We start from the raw sequence: 18,126 nt of genomic DNA, 5'->3' as shown, positions 1-18,126 counted from the left end.
GCATTTTCTTTTATGCCTAATATTCTTCCTGTTTGCTAACCATTCAACCATGAGTTTTTTTCCCAGGGTCACTGTGACTCTAGTAATGATAATGATTGTAAATACAAACATAAGGTCTGAAGTTCTGGAAGGAGGACTGTAATGGATTAACTCCCACTGCCACTCTTATTTCATTATTTCATTTCATAATTCAGGACAACTGCATTATTGATTACAGGTTCCTAACCAACCAATCACTGCTTTACAACTATGTTTCTGAAAGGGAAAGTGGAAAGAGAAGTCATTTGACTTGAAAGTTCTCAAGAGACTTCGGTTTTAGTTTTCTTATTGATGTTTTTGATATGCTTCATTAATAATACACACATTCATATATATATTTGCACATGCATAATACATGCATATATATATTATAAGAAATAATTAAGATTCAGTTGAATTAGGTACTTTAGTTGAGGCACCAAGTCAGTTTGGTATTATCCGCACAGCTTCAAGGTTAATAAAAAGCAAATAAGTACGATGATGATGATGATGATGATATATATATATATATATATATATATATATATAATATCATCATCATCATCATCATCATCATCATCATCATCATTTAATGTCTGTTGTCCATGCTGGCATGAGTTGGATGGTTTGACCGGGGCTGGCAAGCTGGAAGGCTGCACCAGATTCCAGTCTGGTTTGGCATGGTTTCTACGGTTGGAGGCCTTTCCTAACACCAAGTGTAATGGTTACTTTTAATTGAATGTGATGCATCCATTTCCAAGTATATCATCATCATCATCATCATCATCATCGTTTAACGTCCGCTTTCCATGGGTTGGACGATTTGACTGAGGACTGGTGCAACCGGATGGCTACACCAGGCTCCAATCTAATTTGGCAGAGTTTCTACAGCTGGATGCCCTTCCTAACGCCAACCACTCAGAGAGTGTAGTGGGTGCTTTTACGTGTCACCCGCTCGAAAACGGCCACGCTCGAAATGGTGTCTTTTATGTGCCACCCGCACAAGAGCTAGTCCAGGGGCACTGGCAACGATCTCGCTCGAAAACCCTACGAAGGCCAGTCAGGCGGTACTGGCAACGGTCACGCTCAGGATGGTACATCTTATGTGCCACCCGCACAAGAGCCAGTCCAGGGGCACTGGCAACGATCTCATTTGGCTTGCCGGGTCTTCTCACGCACAGCACATTTCCAAAGGTCTCGGTCAGTAGTCATCGTCTCGATGAGGCCCAATGTTCGAAGGTCTTGCCTCACCACCTCAGCCCAGGTCTTCCTGGGCCTACCTCTTCCACGGGTTCCCTCAACTGTTAGGGAGTGGCACTTTTTCACGCAGCTATCCTCATTCATTCTCACCACATGTCCAAACCAGCGCAATCGTCTCTCTTGCACACCACTACTGACGCTTCTTATATTCAGCTTTTCTCTCAAGATACTTACACTCTGACGGGTATGCACATTTACATTACACATCCAGCGGAGCATACTGGCTTCATTCCTTGCGAGCTTATATATATATATCTGTCTATCTATCTACGCACACACACACGTACAGGGTGTTTGGACTAAATATGACAGTTTGCATAAAAGATCCCATCCAAATTAAAAGTATTTTAAAAATCAAAAAATATCAACTAGATTATGGCTAGGGAATAACAGTTTACTCAAAGTAGCCACCCTCAGCTTCCACTACAACCTCAAGACAGCTCCAGAACCAAGTGCATGCATTCCTCACTGTGTCCTTGGTGTGATCTTTGAATACCTCTTTGATCTTGGTCACCAGTTCAGCTTTGATATTGCAAGCAGAATGGTTTGTTTCAGAATCCACACATACCACACATAGGCGCAGGAGTGGCTGTGTGCTAAGTAGCTTGCTTACCAACCACATGGTTCTGGGTTCATTCCCACTGCGTGGCACCTTGGGCAAGTGTCTTCTACTATAGCCTTGGGCCGACCAAAGCCTTGTGAGTGGATTTGGTAGACTCACAAGGCTTTGGTCAGCCCAAAGCTATAGAAGAAGACACTTGCCCAAGGTGCCACACAGTCAAACTAAACCTAGATCTACATGGTTTTGAAGCAAGGTTGTTACCACACAGCCATTCCTCAAATCTTAATGGAAAACTTTTGTTATACCCCTGCTTGAAATTTGGTGGTATTGGGTGTGCCAGCACACCCAATACAACAACTACCATATGTCACTGATATATACACACATTCATAGCCACGTATAAACATGTTCATATTTGCCAGCACATATTTAAACAAATGTGGTGATATGCAAGCATTTAAAAGCAAATAATGTAACCAGGTTTAAATTTTTTTCTGTGAAACTTAATCCTGGAACCTTTAAGGATTATTTCATGTTCTGCCAGAAGCAGAAAACAAAGAATTTCAACATTCAACTGAATTAAAGTTTATAGTGTCATACTAAATATTCTGATAAACTCTTGTATGATTAAGACTCTAAAATAACAACATCCTCTTAGATAACCTCTAACTACTTAAACCAGACCTGCCACTTTGGTGAAAATTAGTTTAATTGTTTGTCTCAGTGTTTTCTAAGGAGCTGTTTCGCCATCAAGGATGTGGGCATTGTATCATGGTGGAAGGCTTCTGGCAAGGTAATCTCTTTTACTTGTTTTAGCCATTGGACTGTGGCCATGCTGGAGTTCCACCTCAAAAGGTTTGGTCAAACAAATCAACCCCTGTACTTATAGTTTTTAAAGCCTGGTATTTATTCTATATTAGACCTCCTTTCTGCTAAACTGCTTAGTTACAGGAACATAAACAAACCAACAGCAGTTGTCAAGTGATGGAGGGAGACAAACACAGACACACTTTCACACACACACACATATGTATGTATGTATATATATATATATATATATATATATATATATATATATATATATTTGTTTTGCAAGATTTTTGATGTGAAATTGTGTGTTGAAACAGATGTTGTTGTACTTGGGGATGGTCATATTGCCAGTTTAGCCAATAAAAACACACGCACTGTATATTTGGTGTTAATTTGCTTCAGCTTTATATTACATTAATCTTAATCTTATTTCGACCAGAGTTCTTTCGTCACACTTCTGTGACCTCATCAGTGGTCCTTTGTTTCCTTCTTTCTTATGTGTGTCTCACCTTGCTAACTATCAGCCATTTTGTATTTTGTATTCCTATTGTATGTGTCTACGCATGCGTGTCCTTCAATGTGTCTGTGTCTTTTGTAAGTGCATGTGTGTATGGGGAGTGTCTGTATCACCTATATTCTCTGTTAATACGTGTTCGTTTGTATTTGTTTTTATTTATTTATTTGTTCATGTGTGTGTGTTTTTTTTGTTTTTTTTGTGTTTAATTAAATTTTGTTAACGTATGTAGTATTTAATTCCATTTGTTTATCTATGTATTGTATTATACTTTGTTCATATTATTATTGGTTTATGGGTAATATGTTGTCACATGCTGTGGTTTGTGGTTTGTTAGTGGTGTGTGTTAGTGTTCCATTCTAGTTTCCTATTCAGGCTAGGTTTCTCTTCTATTATGTGTGTAGCTTCAGTAATTTGTCTAAGTGCTGCATCACTGCTATGTGTAGATAAGATTTTAATTTTTATGTTGTTGATTGAGCCTCTATGTTCTTGCTCAGCGTGCTGGTACAGAACTGATGAGTTCTTCCCTTCCTTAAGTTCCCTCCAATGTTCGTTTACCCGCTCCCCTATGCTCCTTGCTGTTTCGCCTACATATGTCATTGTCTTATTTCTGCATCGTCCCTCTGTACATCTTATACTATAGACCACATTTCTGGTTTTGCAGTTCGTTTGTGGGCTAAATCTACATACAATACAGTTCCTATCAGTGCAGGGGGTTCTACTGAAAGGGTATGTTCTACTGATAAGGGATTTAATAGGGTTGCCTGGCCTTTCAACAACCTTAATTCTTAGCTTAAGTTTGTCTAGGGCCTTTCTAAAGCGGTACGCCAGTTCACCTCTAGGGGTGGTGTTGACGAACATGACGCTCTGGTACTTGTGGCTATCGTACCATGAGCTTGCCTTCCCTATTTTCTTCTTAGTCCTTTCTATGGTGTTCCATGATTTGCTCCTATAGAGTGGGCAAATCCCATTCCTATCGTTGCGTTTGATTGTTTCAAACTTCTTCATAGCTCCTTTGTATACCCTGATCCTTTCTTTATGGCTGTAACCTGAGAACTGCATGCGGTGGACGAAATGTTGTATATGTCTCTTTAATTCTGTAGGGTCGCACATGCAGGAGACATTTCGCATTACTCTGACGAGGTCTGCCATCAATATGTTGAATTTGGCAACACGGATTAAGCAACACGGATTTCAAAGGTGATTGCAGTACGCACGTTTCATGCTACTTCAATTTATTTAAGTAATGCGAGCATTACCTTAAATGCAATATGAAGAGCCCTCTTCAGCTGCACGAAAATGCAGAAAAATTACTGTAGAAAAGACATATTATAAATGTGGCAACATTTCAAATCCGAGTGGGAGAGAGAATACATAAAAATCCAAATGTGAGGAAGAATACATAAGTCCATCTTGACGTAGCCGAGTCTATCAGGCTAGTAATTGATTCTAGACAAAAGTTTTAACTGTCTCAGATTTTATTGTTTCTTATCTAGTGGTGATAGCAAAGGGACAATTACTTCTATATATATATATATACATACACACACAAACATGTACACAATGGGGTATGTGTATACATATGTGTATCATCATCATCATCATCATCATCATCATTTAACATCCACCTTCAATGCTGGCATGGGTTGGATAGTTTGACAGCAGTCAGTCAGGTAGAAGACACACAAATATAAAACAGGGTTATTTCAGTTTCCAACTACCAAGTCCATTCACATAGGCTATAGCAGATGCTTACCCAAGATGCCACACAATGGGACTGGACCCAGAACCATGTGGTCAGGAAGCAAGCTTCTTACCATAGAGTCATGACTGCACCTGATTTACCTGTTATCTTTTATCTTTTACTCAATTCGGTCATTAGATTGTGGCCATGCTGGGGCACCACTTTGAAGAAATTTAGTTAACCGAATTGACCTCAGTACTTATTATTTTTTGTAAAGCCTGCATTGCCAAATTGCTAAGTTACAGGGATGTAAACACACCAACACCAGTTGTCAAGTGGTGGGATGAGGCAAACACACACACACACACACACACACACACATACATATAGATACAACGGGCTTCTTTCAGTTTCTGTCTACCAAATCCACTCACAAGGCTTTAGGTCAGCCCAAAGCTATAGCAGAAGACATTTGCTCAAAGTGCCATGCAGTGGGACAGAACCCAGAGTCTTGTGATTGGGAAGCAAACTTTTTAACAAGTTTCAAGCATGTCAAGCCATTTCATTCCTTATATTTCATATTTTTGGTAATCCTGACATTCTCATGAGCCTGGCCTTGAGAGAAAGAGAGAGCTGCATAATGCCTTGTGATTTATCTCCAATATATCATGTGAAAATAAAGTCAGTCTTTGATGGTGACATAACAACTGTTTCTTCAGAGTTATTGACATACTTTAATTTTTACTTTGATATAATGCATAACATAGGCGCAAGAGTGGCTGTGTGGTAAGTAGCTTGCTTACCAACCACATAGTTCCGGATTCAGTCCCACTGCGTGGCACCTTGGGCAAGTGTCTTCTACTATAGCCTTGGGCTGACCAAAGCCTTATGAGTAGATTTGGTAGACGGAAACTGAAAGAAGCCCGTTGTATATATGTGTGTGTTTGTGTGTCTGTGTTTGTCCCCCCAACATCGCTTGACAACCAATGGTGGTGTGTTTACGTCCCTGTAACTTAGCGGTTCGGCAAAAGAGACCGATAGAATAAGTACTAGGCTTACAAAGAATAAGTCCTGGGGTCTATTTGCTTGACTAAAGGCGGTGCTCCAGCATGGCCGCAGTCAGATGACTGAAACAAGTAAAAGAGTAACTGAAGGGTAGCAAGTTAGCAGAATTAGTGAACAACTAGTGGGATCTGTGAATATTTCATGGAATTAATGGTAAAGCTATTTGGTTATTTTTGAAAACTTTATCCAAAAAAACCTGAAAGTGTAACCTGCGATGTGCCTATATGGAAAGATAGTTGCTTGTCTGCTACTTATTGAAAAGTGAAAGAAATTTGAATATGATGATTTCTTAATACACTTTATTACTCTTCTACTTGTTTCAGTCATTTGACTGCGGCCATGCTGGAGCACCGCCTTTAGTCGAGAAAATGAACCCCAGGACTTATTCCCTGTAAACCCAGTACTTATTCTATCGGTCTCTTTTTGCCGAACCGCTAAGTTACGGGGACATAAACACACCAGCATCGGTTGTCAAGCGATGGTGGGGGGACAAACACAGACACACATATATATACATATACATATATACGACAGGCTTCTTTCAGTTTCCGTCTACCAAATCCACTCACAAGGCTTTGGTCGGCCCGAGGCTATAGTTGAAGACACTTGCCCAAGGTGCCACGCAGTGGGACTGAACCCGGAACCATGTGGTCGGTAAGCAAGCTACTTACCACACAGCCGCTCCTGCCACTTTATATACTTTATGCATACGTTTATAGACTTTATACACAGCACTCATAAAATAAATATTCACTTTAACTTATCCATTTTCCCCCATAAACCCCCCACCCCCACCCCAAAAATACCCCATACCTATGATACAAACTTTAGTTAAATTGCATATATCTGTCACATAAATAAGCGTGAATATTTCACAGAATTGCACTTATGCACATGCATTAAGTGACAGGTGATATGAAAAACTTAGTTCAATCAAAAAGAATATACTTTTCACTATTCACTCACCACCACCACTACCTCCATCTCCACCACCATCTCTCTCCCCTCTCTCTCCCCTCTCTCTGCCTTTCTTTAACCTCACCATCAGCACATCACCCCTATGCTAAAATTATATTTTTAACTCTATTACTTTCAACTAACTTTTTTAACCATGTAATAAATACTATGTCCCCCAATACTTCACATCATGGACACTTCTCTCTCCCTCTTTTTCTTCCTCTTTCTTTCTGTCTCTTCGCCTTATCCTCTTTTTCTCCTTTTCTTTCTCCCTTTTACTCTCTCTCTTTCCCTTCAGCTAATCATGTGAAAGTGTTACAATTACATTCCCTCTATCTCACGTCATGGACGCTTCTCTCTCCCTCTTTTCTCTCTCCCTCTTTTCTCTCTCCCTCTTTTCTCTCTCCCTCTTTTCTCTCTCCCTCTTTTCTCTCTCCCTTTTTCTCTCTCCCTCTTTTCTCTCTCCCTCTTTTCTCTCTCCCTCTTTTCTCTCTCCCTTTTTTCTCTCTCCCTCTTTTCTCTCTCCCTCTTTTCTCTCTCCCTCTTTTCTCTCTCCCTCTTTTTCTCTAATCACATGAAAGCATTGCCGACAGGCTAAGTAACGCAATGACAAGCAAAATTATTATAAGATGGAGACTAAACATTATATACTGAAAATGAGGACTATTTACCTTAAGTCACATTTAGTAATTTTTATAGGTGCAGGCATGTAGATGATGCTGACAATGTGATGACAACATGACAACAATAGCAGCTATACATGTATGAGTGTGTATGTGTTCATGGGTTCGTGACATATGGTAATTGTTAGAAACAGTGTAATTTCTTTGTAATCTTCCATGGAAACATTGTGCTGTTTGTGTTCAAAGGATTAGGAGAAATCTTACTTTGTGGAAATAGATGAAGGTTGGCAACAGGAAGAGCATCCAACCATAAAAAAAATTTACCTCAACAAATTTCATTTGATTCTCTTCTTCTAATATATATCTATATCTATATTTGTGGAGGCACGTGGCTTAGTGGTTAGGGCATCAGCATCATGATCTTAAGATTGTGGTTTCGATTCCTGGACCGGGCGACGCATTGTGTTCTTGAGCAAAACACTTCATTTCACATTGCTTCAGTCCACTCAGCTGGCAAAAATGAGTAACGCTGTGATGGACTGGCGTCCCGTCCAGCTGAGGAACACATACGCCATTGAAACTGGGAAACCGGGCCCATGAGCCTGGCTAGGCTTTAAAAGGGCGCATTTATTTATTTATTTTTTTATGTTCATATTTACATTTATACACACACACACACACACACACACACACACATACAAGTCAGTGGACCAATAAAAGAAAGTAGCACTCAACATAGCTGGTAGGAGTTACACAAAACTTTAAGTTGCATACAGCTGAATTAAACTGTTATTGAATAAATGAAGGCACATGGCTCAGTAGTTAGAGCATCAGGATCACAATCATGGGGTAGTGAATTTGATTCCCAGATCAGGCTGTGTGTTGCGCAAGTTCTCTCAGCTGTAGAAATGAGTTGCAATGACACTGGTGTCAGGCTGTATCAGCCTTTGTCTTTCCCTTGGATAACACTGGGGACATGGAGAGGAGAGGCTGGTATGTATATGGGCATGGTCTTCTATAAACAAGCTTGCCCGGACTTGTGTCTCGGAGGGGAACTTTCTAGGTGCAATCCCATGATCATTCATGACCAAAGGGGGTCTTTACCTTTTTTATATGTATGTGTGTGTGTGTGTGTGTGTGTGTGTGTGTGTCTGTCTGTCTGTCCCTCACCAACTGCTTGACAACTGGTGTTTTGTCTGTTTACATACCTGTAACCTACCAGTTTGGCAAAAGAGACTGATAGAATAAGTATCAAATTTTGACAAAAAAAAAAAGTACTGGGGTTGATTTGTTCAACTATGTCCCTTGAGGTGGTGCTCCAGCATAGTCATAAAAACTAGATAAATATATTAAAGCAGTTTCACAGTCTTGGAAGAAGAATATGGCAGAAACCCCCTTGGCCCACCCATCTACCCATCCACCCACTATTTTCCGCTTGAATCTGCTTTCCTTTTCCTCACATCATGTTGTTATTGCTTTTCACCAACTCTTTCTGTCACACTCTCCTACTCTCTCTCTCTCTCTCTCTCTCTCTCTCTCTCTCTCTCTCTCCTCTCCCTCTCTCTATATATATGCACATACACACACACATATACATATACATACAAATGCATGCACACACACACATATATCTTGTATCTCTTTTCCTTCCTGCTTGCTGCCTTGTCTTCATCAACTTGACTCATCTTCACACATGTGAGTTCCTTTTTTTTTAGTGTAGATATTGGCCTGTTATGTCTGTGACTGTCTCTCTCTCCTCAATATCATTCAGTCTTGTTCTCTTGTCTTCTTATGTGTTCTTTCCCTCTCTTTGTATCTCTGCCTGTCTACCTCTCTCCCTCCCTCTCTCTCTCTCTCTCTCTCTCTCTCTTCCTATGTATATATATATATATATATATATATATATATATATATATCTCACTTTTTTGCTTTCTCTTTCTCTTTTTGTATGCATGAGAAATTCAGGTGAAGTTTAAATTTCAATTTTTCTACCTCATGCATACATAACCAGTGAAACTTTGAAGTTACAGTTAACTTGTATTTCCGTTTAGTAGATGATGTTACCGATGTATACATAAATGCATACATGTATGCATGCATTCAGACATACATACACACATACATACATACATACATACATACATACATACATACATATGTATCTATGCATGTTTGTATATGTACATACACACACACACATATACACACAAGCCACATATATATTTATCAAACTACTGTGACAGGCTATTTGTAGATAAATAGTAAATATATTCAAATACATTTGATAAACTTTATAAATTATAAAACATATAACTCCATAACCTCCTAACTTTAATAAAACTCTAACCAAAATTATTGATCCTGAAATAGGAGCCGCTACAGAGCTTTTTAGGTAATCATAAATTTAAAAAAATAAATAGGTAACTTTACTATATATATATGGTGCTCCAGCATGACCACACCCACATGACTGAAACACATAAAAGAATAAAAGAATATTTGGGTTTTCTGTTAAATATATACTCAATGTACGCTTAATATGTATCATTACCCTTCATTTTCTGAAAAAAAAAAATGTCTAGAGGGGCTATTTTCATTCAAAAGCTATTAGTGTGGTTCACCCAAAAACTGAAGAATCTGAAATAAAAAAAAGAAAGGATGTTACACAGAATAATGAAAACATAGCAATGGCATTGCCGTAGTGTGCAAACCAGCTGTGAAAAGTTTTATCAAAATCAATTCACAGAAAACCGAGAAATCCTAAATTTCACTCCTAAGCTATTAGTGTAGTTCTGGGTGTGTGTGTGTGTGTGCGTGTGTGTGTGTGTGTGTGTGTGTGTGTGTGTGTGTGTATATGTATACATACCTCCCTCTCTTGCACTCTCCTGTCTTAGAAAGAACTTTTTCTTCACCCATTTCCTTCTGGTCATTCCACAATGTAACCTCGTGTATATCATTGGCGATTTTTTCTTCCTCCGTCTTCCCTTCTTTGGACTTTCCTATATTTCCGACGAAGAGCTTTGCTCGAAACGTCCAATTCTCTTTCTTTCCTTTCCTGAGCGTCCAGTAACACAATATCTGTATCACGTCCTCGCGTTGTTGTTTTTGTTGTTTTTTTTTGTCGTTTTTCTTGTTTGAACTCACTATGTATATACTAACATAGCTTTGTATATATAAGTGTATTTGTGTTCATGTCTCACTGCTTGACAACAATTTTGATTTATTCACAACCCTATAACCTAGCAGTTTGATAAAAAGAGACTGATAAAACAAAGGACAGACTTAAAATATGTACTGGGGTTGATACGATTGATTAACCCTTTGCTTGTCCAAAGCATTTTCATAAGTTTGTCTTAAACATCCGTAGTTGTATTTGTTTTCAAACTTTTAGTTTGCCCTTGTTTCATACTTTCTGAGTAATATCTTTTATCTTTTACTTGTTTCAATCATTAGACTGCATCCATGCTGGAGCGCTGCCTTGAAGAATTTTTTAGCTGAATGATCAACCCCAGTACTTTTTTTAAGCCTGGTATTTATTGTATTGGTCTCTTTATGCAAAACCACTAAGTTACAGGGGATGTAAACACATCAGCACAGGTTGTCAGACACTGGTGGGGGACAGACATAAAAACACACACATATACATACATATACATATATATATATATATATATATATATATATATATATATATATATATATATATATATATACACTCACACACATATGTATATATATATATATACACTCACACACACATATGTATATATATATATATGCACACACACACATATATATATATGTGTGTATATAATTTAAATAATACGACTAATTCTTTATTTTTTGTATATTTTCATTTGTCCTCTTCATGTTCTGGTGTGCATTAAATTTCCCTGGAGAACATTCTTTTCTTTTGTGGTTTGACCGTTGATGGTCGATTTCTAGTGTAAAGGATGTCCACTAAGTGGTCATCCCTTCTCACATGTATATATATATATATATACATACACACAATGGGCTTCTTTCAGTTTCCATCTACTAAATCTACTCACAAGGTTTTGTGAGCTCAAAGCTATATAGTAGGTGGAACTTGCCCTAGGTGTCACACAGTGGGTCTGAACCTGGCACCATATGGTTGGGAAGCAAACTTCTTACCACACAGCCACAACTGCACTTTATGCCAAGCCTGCTCCTTTCATAAGTCCCTAGTTGCTGTGATGGTTGAAAAAAACAAAATGGACACCAGGAAAATTCCTCTTGCGTATCAGTATCACATATGATATAAAAGACTGGCAATGGGTTAAATCTTTCAAATTGGTGCCATAGCATAGCTGCACACCAATAATTGAAGCAAGCAAAAGAATAACAGAATGAAAGACTAGTTGTCTAGCAAACAAATATTTCTAACGTAAATGAGAACTAAAATGTCTGTGGGCAACCAATTGGAAACTGGTGTTTATACATACAAACTATTGATTCCTATTTATACTTGGAGTCATTTAAGCATGAGGCCATGTGACATGATATCTAAACATCAAAAGAATGGAATCAGCTGATATGCATACTGCATTGAAGACTGGAATTATTCTCACCAGAGCATAAAGGTATTTGAAACAAATGGCCTGGTAGGAAATTCATGTTTAATACAGAAAAAATGCTCACATATAAAAATTATTCATACATATGCATATCTGTCTGTCTGTCTGTCTGTCTCTCTATCTATATGTATATATACATGTGTGTGTGTGTGTATAGAAGGTGCATGGCTCCATGGTTAGAGTATCAGAGTTACAATCAGAAGATAAAAAGTTCAGTTCTCGGACTGGGCTGTGTGTTGTATTCTTGAGCAAGGCATCTTATTTCATGTTGCTCCAGTTCACTCAGCTGTAGAAATGAGTTGCAATGTTGCTGGTGTCAAGCTGTATTGGTCTTTGCCTTTCCCTTGGATAATATCGGTGGAGGGGAGGCTGGTATGCACGAGCAACTGCTGGTCTTCTATTAACAACCTTGCCTGGACTAGTGCCTCAGAAGGGAAATTTCTAGGTGCAATCCCATGGTCATTCATAACCACAAAGGTTATGAATGACCATGGGATTCATGTATATATAACCCATACCAGCACAGAAAAGATGTTAAATGATGATGGTCATATATATATATATATATATGACGATTCTTGTATATTTAATGTCCATTTTAGCTTGGGCTGATGGACAGGCTTTTCAAATAAGGAGTTTCTTCTTATTTCCATGGGGCTTAAAAAACACTGAGCAACTGGGAATAATGTCAAAGGTCAACAAGGAATGTTTTGCTCACCTGTTGGGGCAAGTGAAATCAAAATCGAACCAAATTCAGTAACTGGCACCCGTGCCAGTGGAGCGCTATCAGCACCATCTAAGCGTGATCATTGCCAGAGCAGCTGTCTGGCTTCCATGCTGGTGACATGTAAAAAGCACCATTTGAGCGTGATCGTTACCAGCGTTGCCTTACTGGCACTTGTGCCGGAGGCACATGAAGAAACATTCGAGCGAGGTTGTTACCACTGCTGCTGGACTGGCTCCTGTGCAAGTGGCATGTAAAAAACACCATTTGAGCGTGACCGTTGCCAGTCCTACCTGACTGGCCCTCATGCCAGTGGCACGTAAAAGCACCCAATACACTCTCAGAGTGGTTGGCGTTAAGAAGGGCATCCAACTGTAGAAACTCAACCAGATCAGATCTGAGCCTGGTGCAGCCATCTGGTTCGCCAGTCCTAAGTCAAATCATCCAACCCATGCTAGCATGGAAAGCAGACATTAAATGATGATGATGATATATATATATATATACACACACACATACACACACACACACAATGGACTTCTTTGACTTCCGTCTACCAGATCCACTCACAAAGATTTGGTCAGCCTGAAACTATATAATAGAAGAAACTTGCCCAAGGTGCCATGCAGTGGGACTGAACCCAGAACCATGTGGTTGTGAAGCAAGCTTCTCACCACACAGCTATGACTGTGCCTTATACGTATAAATGATGGGATTCTTTCAGTTTCCATTCACTGCAGCCCATAGCTTTAGTAGAAAATATTTGCCCATGGTAGTACATTGTGGGACTGAATCTGGCACCATGTTGTTAGGAAGCAAACTTCTTAACCACACATCCACTCCTGGTTTGATTTATTTTTGAGTGGGCATTTTCTTTTATGCCTAATATTCTTCCTGTTTGCTAACCATTCAACCATGAGTTTTTTTCCCAGGGTCACTGTGATTCTAGTAATGATAATGATTGTAAATACAAACATAAGGTCTGAAGTTCTGGAAGGAGGACTGTAATGGATTAACTCCCACTGCCACTCTTATTTCATTATTTCATTTCATAATTCAGGACAACTGCATTATTGATTACAGGTTCCTAACCAACCAATCACTGCTTTACAACTATGTTTCTGAAAGGGAAAGTGGAAAGAGAAGTCATTTGACTTGAAAGTTCTCAAGAGACTTCGGTTTTAGTTTTCTTATTGATGTTTTTTATATGCTTCATTAATAATACACACATTCATATATATATTTGCACATGCATAATACATGCATATATATATTATAAGAAATAATTAAGATTCAGTTGAATTAGGTACTTTAGTTGAGGCACCAAGTCAGTTTGGTATTATCCGCACAGCTTCAAGCTTCAAGACGAGCAACTGCTGGTCTTCTATTAACAACCTTGCCTGGACTAGTGCCTCAGAAGGGAAATTTCTAGGTGCAATCCCATGGTCATTCATAACCACAAAGGTTATGAATGACCATGCGATTCATGTATATATAACCCATACCAGCACAGAAAAGATGTTAAATGATGATGGTCATTCATATATATATATATATATATATATATATATATATATATATATGACGATTCTTGTATATTTAATGTCCATTTTAGCTTGGGCTGATGGACAGGCTTTTCAAATAAGGAGTTTCTTCTTATTTCCATGGGGCTTAAAAAACACTGAGCAACTGGGAATAATGTCAAAGGTCAACAAGGAATGTTTTGCTCACCTGCGAGCAGGCAGAAACGTTAACACACTGGGCAAAATACTTAGCAGTATTTCAAATTCCACCGAGATCGACTTTGCCATTCATCCTTTCGGAGTCAATAAATTAAGTACCAGTTGCATATTGGGTTGATCTAATCAACTGCCCCCCCCCTCTCCAAAAATTTCGGACCTTGTGCCTAGAATAGAAAAGAATATTGTGAAATGTGAATAATTGTGTGTACTCACACAATCACATACACATACACACTCACACACAGATGTGTAAGCATATATGTACATATATGGCTAGCTTCCATACAATTTCTATCTACCAAATTCACTTGCATAGGATTATAGTTGAAGGCACTTACCCAAAGTAGCATGCAGTTGAACCGAACCCAAAACCATGTGGTTCCAAAGTGTACTTCTTAACCACATGTCCATGTCTGCATAATACACACACACATGTATATATATATATATATATATATATATATATATATATATATATATATATATATATATATATATATATATATATATATATATATATATATATATATATATATATATATCATGTAACTTTTGCCTTTTCTTGATTTTGAAATCTTTCTTTTTCCTTTTTAGCTTCTGTGTCTCTAATCTTGGATATAGACATGTATATACATATATTCTTTAATTCTTTTACTTGTTTCAATCATTTGACTGTGGCCATGCTGGGGTATTACCTTATATATATATATATATATATATATATATATATATATATATATATATATATTTGTTTTTATGTTCAGTTACAATCGAAACACTTTTACACTAATTTGATAGGTTACTCTATACTTCTGTAGAGTACAAATTTGTTATTCTTATACAAGAATGCTGTTGCCAGTAACTTCGGAGTTTCAGCCAGCTTAGCTATCATTGGACTGCACGCACACACACACACACACACACATACGCACACAAAGAAGAAAAAAAAAAAGGAAAAGTGTGTGTGCACATTTGTGTTGATATTATTATACATTATACATGTTATGTTATACATGTCGTGCTCTGAAAGTAAAAGTTATAAATAATCATCCTAATCATCTTCATTTACCCAACTGTGATATTATCAAGTGCAACGAGGACCACAGTCTTCTTTCTTCGTCACCTCTTCCTACCACCTGGCAATGATATCTACTGTATTTTTTTCAAGGACGATGGTGGTGGTGGTGGTGGTGATGGTGGTAGCGATGGTAGTGGTGGTGGTGGTGGTGGTGGTGGTGGTGGTGGTGTGTGAGGGGTGAAACCAGTTCTCTTGATATATCAGTTAATAGTAATTTCAAATCACACCAGGTTAGTATGTAGTTGCAAGGAAAACATGGGTGGAGAAGGGAGTTACAGGAAGATGAGCTACTGGAGAGGAAATGATTGAATAAAGTATTTAGTATAGGTTGTGAGGGTGGGGGTGGGGGTGGGGTGGGGGTAGATACCAACACTGTACATGATGAGGAGGTAAGAAGAACTTTATGGAGTCAGGTTCATATAGTGGGGAGAGGAAGAGATGGCAAAGAACAGAGTAGCAAAGATTAACAGTGAATATGTATTTGGATTTGGATTAAATACTGGAACTAGTATAGTAAATCTGAAGATGTTAAGGAGTGACTGAGGGAAATTTGGCTGCTATTATAGTTTTACCTAATATGTATCTCTCTTTTATCTTTTATCTTATACTTGTTTCAGTCATTGGACTGCAGCCATGCTGGGGTACCACCTTGAAGGGTTTAGTCAATCAAATTGACCCCAGTGCTTATCTTTAAGCCTGATACTTATTCTTGTGCTCAATTTTGCTAAGTGACAGGGATGTGAATGAACTAACACCAGTTGTCAAATGGTGGTGAAGGACAAACACACTCACACACACACACACACACAAAAATATATATACATATATATTCTTTTATTTGTTTCAGTCGTGTGACTGCGGCCATACTGGAGCATTGCCTTTAGTTGAACAAATTGATCCCAGGACTTATTCTTTGTAAGCCTAGTACTTATTCTATTGGTCCCTTAATATAGAAAAGAAAGTGTATTAGAATCTGTTTGTTAGATGAGAGGAATAGAAGGAGGGAGAGAAAGACTGAATAAAGGAGAGAGGGAGAGCTATATATATATATATATATAGAGGGTGAGATAGGGAGAACGAGAGACCATTCAGCACAACACCTGATCTTTCCAGTTACTGTTTTCTCCAGTTTCTGTTTGTTTTTAACTGTTTGACTTAAAACAGTTGTTCTTTACTATCTGTAGTTGGGGCCAATGATTAGAGACTCCATGTGGTTGCTTGATCTGCTAAAATCAGCAGATAAATTTCCTTCAACTCACACCTTGTCTTCTTAAAAGACGGGCAGAATGTTTGCAATTGGAATATCTTTGATCATCAGTTGGATCATCTGTGGCACTTAGACTTGCTCTTTTACTCTTTTACTTGTTTCAGTCATTTGATTGTGGCCATGCTAGAGCACCGCCTTTAGTCGAGCAAATCAACCCCAGGACTTATTCTTTGGATGCTTAGTACTTATTCTATCGGTCTCTTTTGCCGAACCACTAAGTTACGGGGACATAAACACACCAGCATCGGTTGTCAAGCGATGTTGGGGGGGACAAACACAGACATACAAACATATACACATACATACATACATATATATATACATATATACGCAGTGGGAATGAACCCGGAACCATGTGGTTGGTAAGCAAGCTACTTACCACACAGCCACTCCAACAACTAAAACAATTTCTCTGTAATAAATAAAATTAAGTGACTTCATTTACTAATTTCTGGAAAATCAAAATTAACAGAATTGTTCAACAAACAAAAGAATCTTGGAAACCCAAATTTTGTAACAACATTAATTAGTCATATTTGGTTGAGTACTTTACCATTCCTTTATTTATTTATTTATTTATTTATTTATTTATCCACTCAGCGTTGTTTATCATTTGTCTTTTATAGGTGCAGACTTTATTCGTGCTGAAGGTTTTGTATTTTCTCATGTTGCTGATGAAGGTTTAGTGAATGCCTGTGCAGGTTCCTTATTACGCTACCGCCACCAACTCGATGCTGATGACATTCTTGTCTTCTCTGATATCAAAAAGAAACACAGGTTATTATTGCTAATCATTTACAGTAAAATAATTACCAGGGCCGATTTTTGCCAGAATATTTTTAAAACGCTTAGTTTAGACGTAGTTTAAATTTATAGTTTGTGTTATCAAATAATCTCATCTCCTAATATACTGCAAATGACTTTCTTCCACTGAAATTGTAGGGGTGTGGGCCCTCGGACCCCCCCCCCCCACCTTGGAGTTATTTTTTTTTCCTTGTTTTTTTTTTTGTGTGTGCTATCAACTAATCTTGGCTCCTAGTATACTGCAAAGGACTTTTTTCCCCTTTGCATTGTATTAGGAGACCAGAATAGTGGATGTTTTTTTATGCCTAATAACTGCAAGTTTCATGTCTAAACTAGTCAGATCCAGTCTCTCACACCTATCCTACAAATCATTCTAAAAATTAACATGTGTGTATGTGCATGTATTTGTGTCTGTATTTC

The 18,126-nt window shown here is 38.2% G+C and overlaps 1 protein-coding gene across 3 annotated transcripts in view; it reads left to right on the top strand.

The window, feature by feature from the left end:
• The window catches only part of LOC106874859 (uncharacterized protein F13E9.13, mitochondrial), a 139,816-nt gene that overhangs the window by 84,649 nt on the left and 37,041 nt on the right, over positions 1 to 18,126 (top strand). For all 3 annotated transcript variants that reach the window (XM_089351267.1, XM_089351266.1, XM_014922756.3), the window contains exon 4: positions 17,529 to 17,679. In XM_089351267.1, the coding sequence (XP_089207393.1) occupies positions 17,529 to 17,679 (151 nt within the window). The remainder of the gene's footprint in view (positions 1 to 17,528; positions 17,680 to 18,126) is intronic.

The sequence above is a fragment of the Octopus bimaculoides genome, chromosome 4 (genome assembly GCF_046866305.1).
Source record: "Octopus bimaculoides isolate indiv1 chromosome 4, ASM4686630v1, whole genome shotgun sequence".
NCBI classification, from domain to species: Eukaryota; Metazoa; Mollusca; class Cephalopoda; order Octopoda; family Octopodidae; genus Octopus; species Octopus bimaculoides.
Note: the sequence above shows the minus strand (reverse complement) of the source record. Positions and strands in the feature narration are given on the sequence as shown.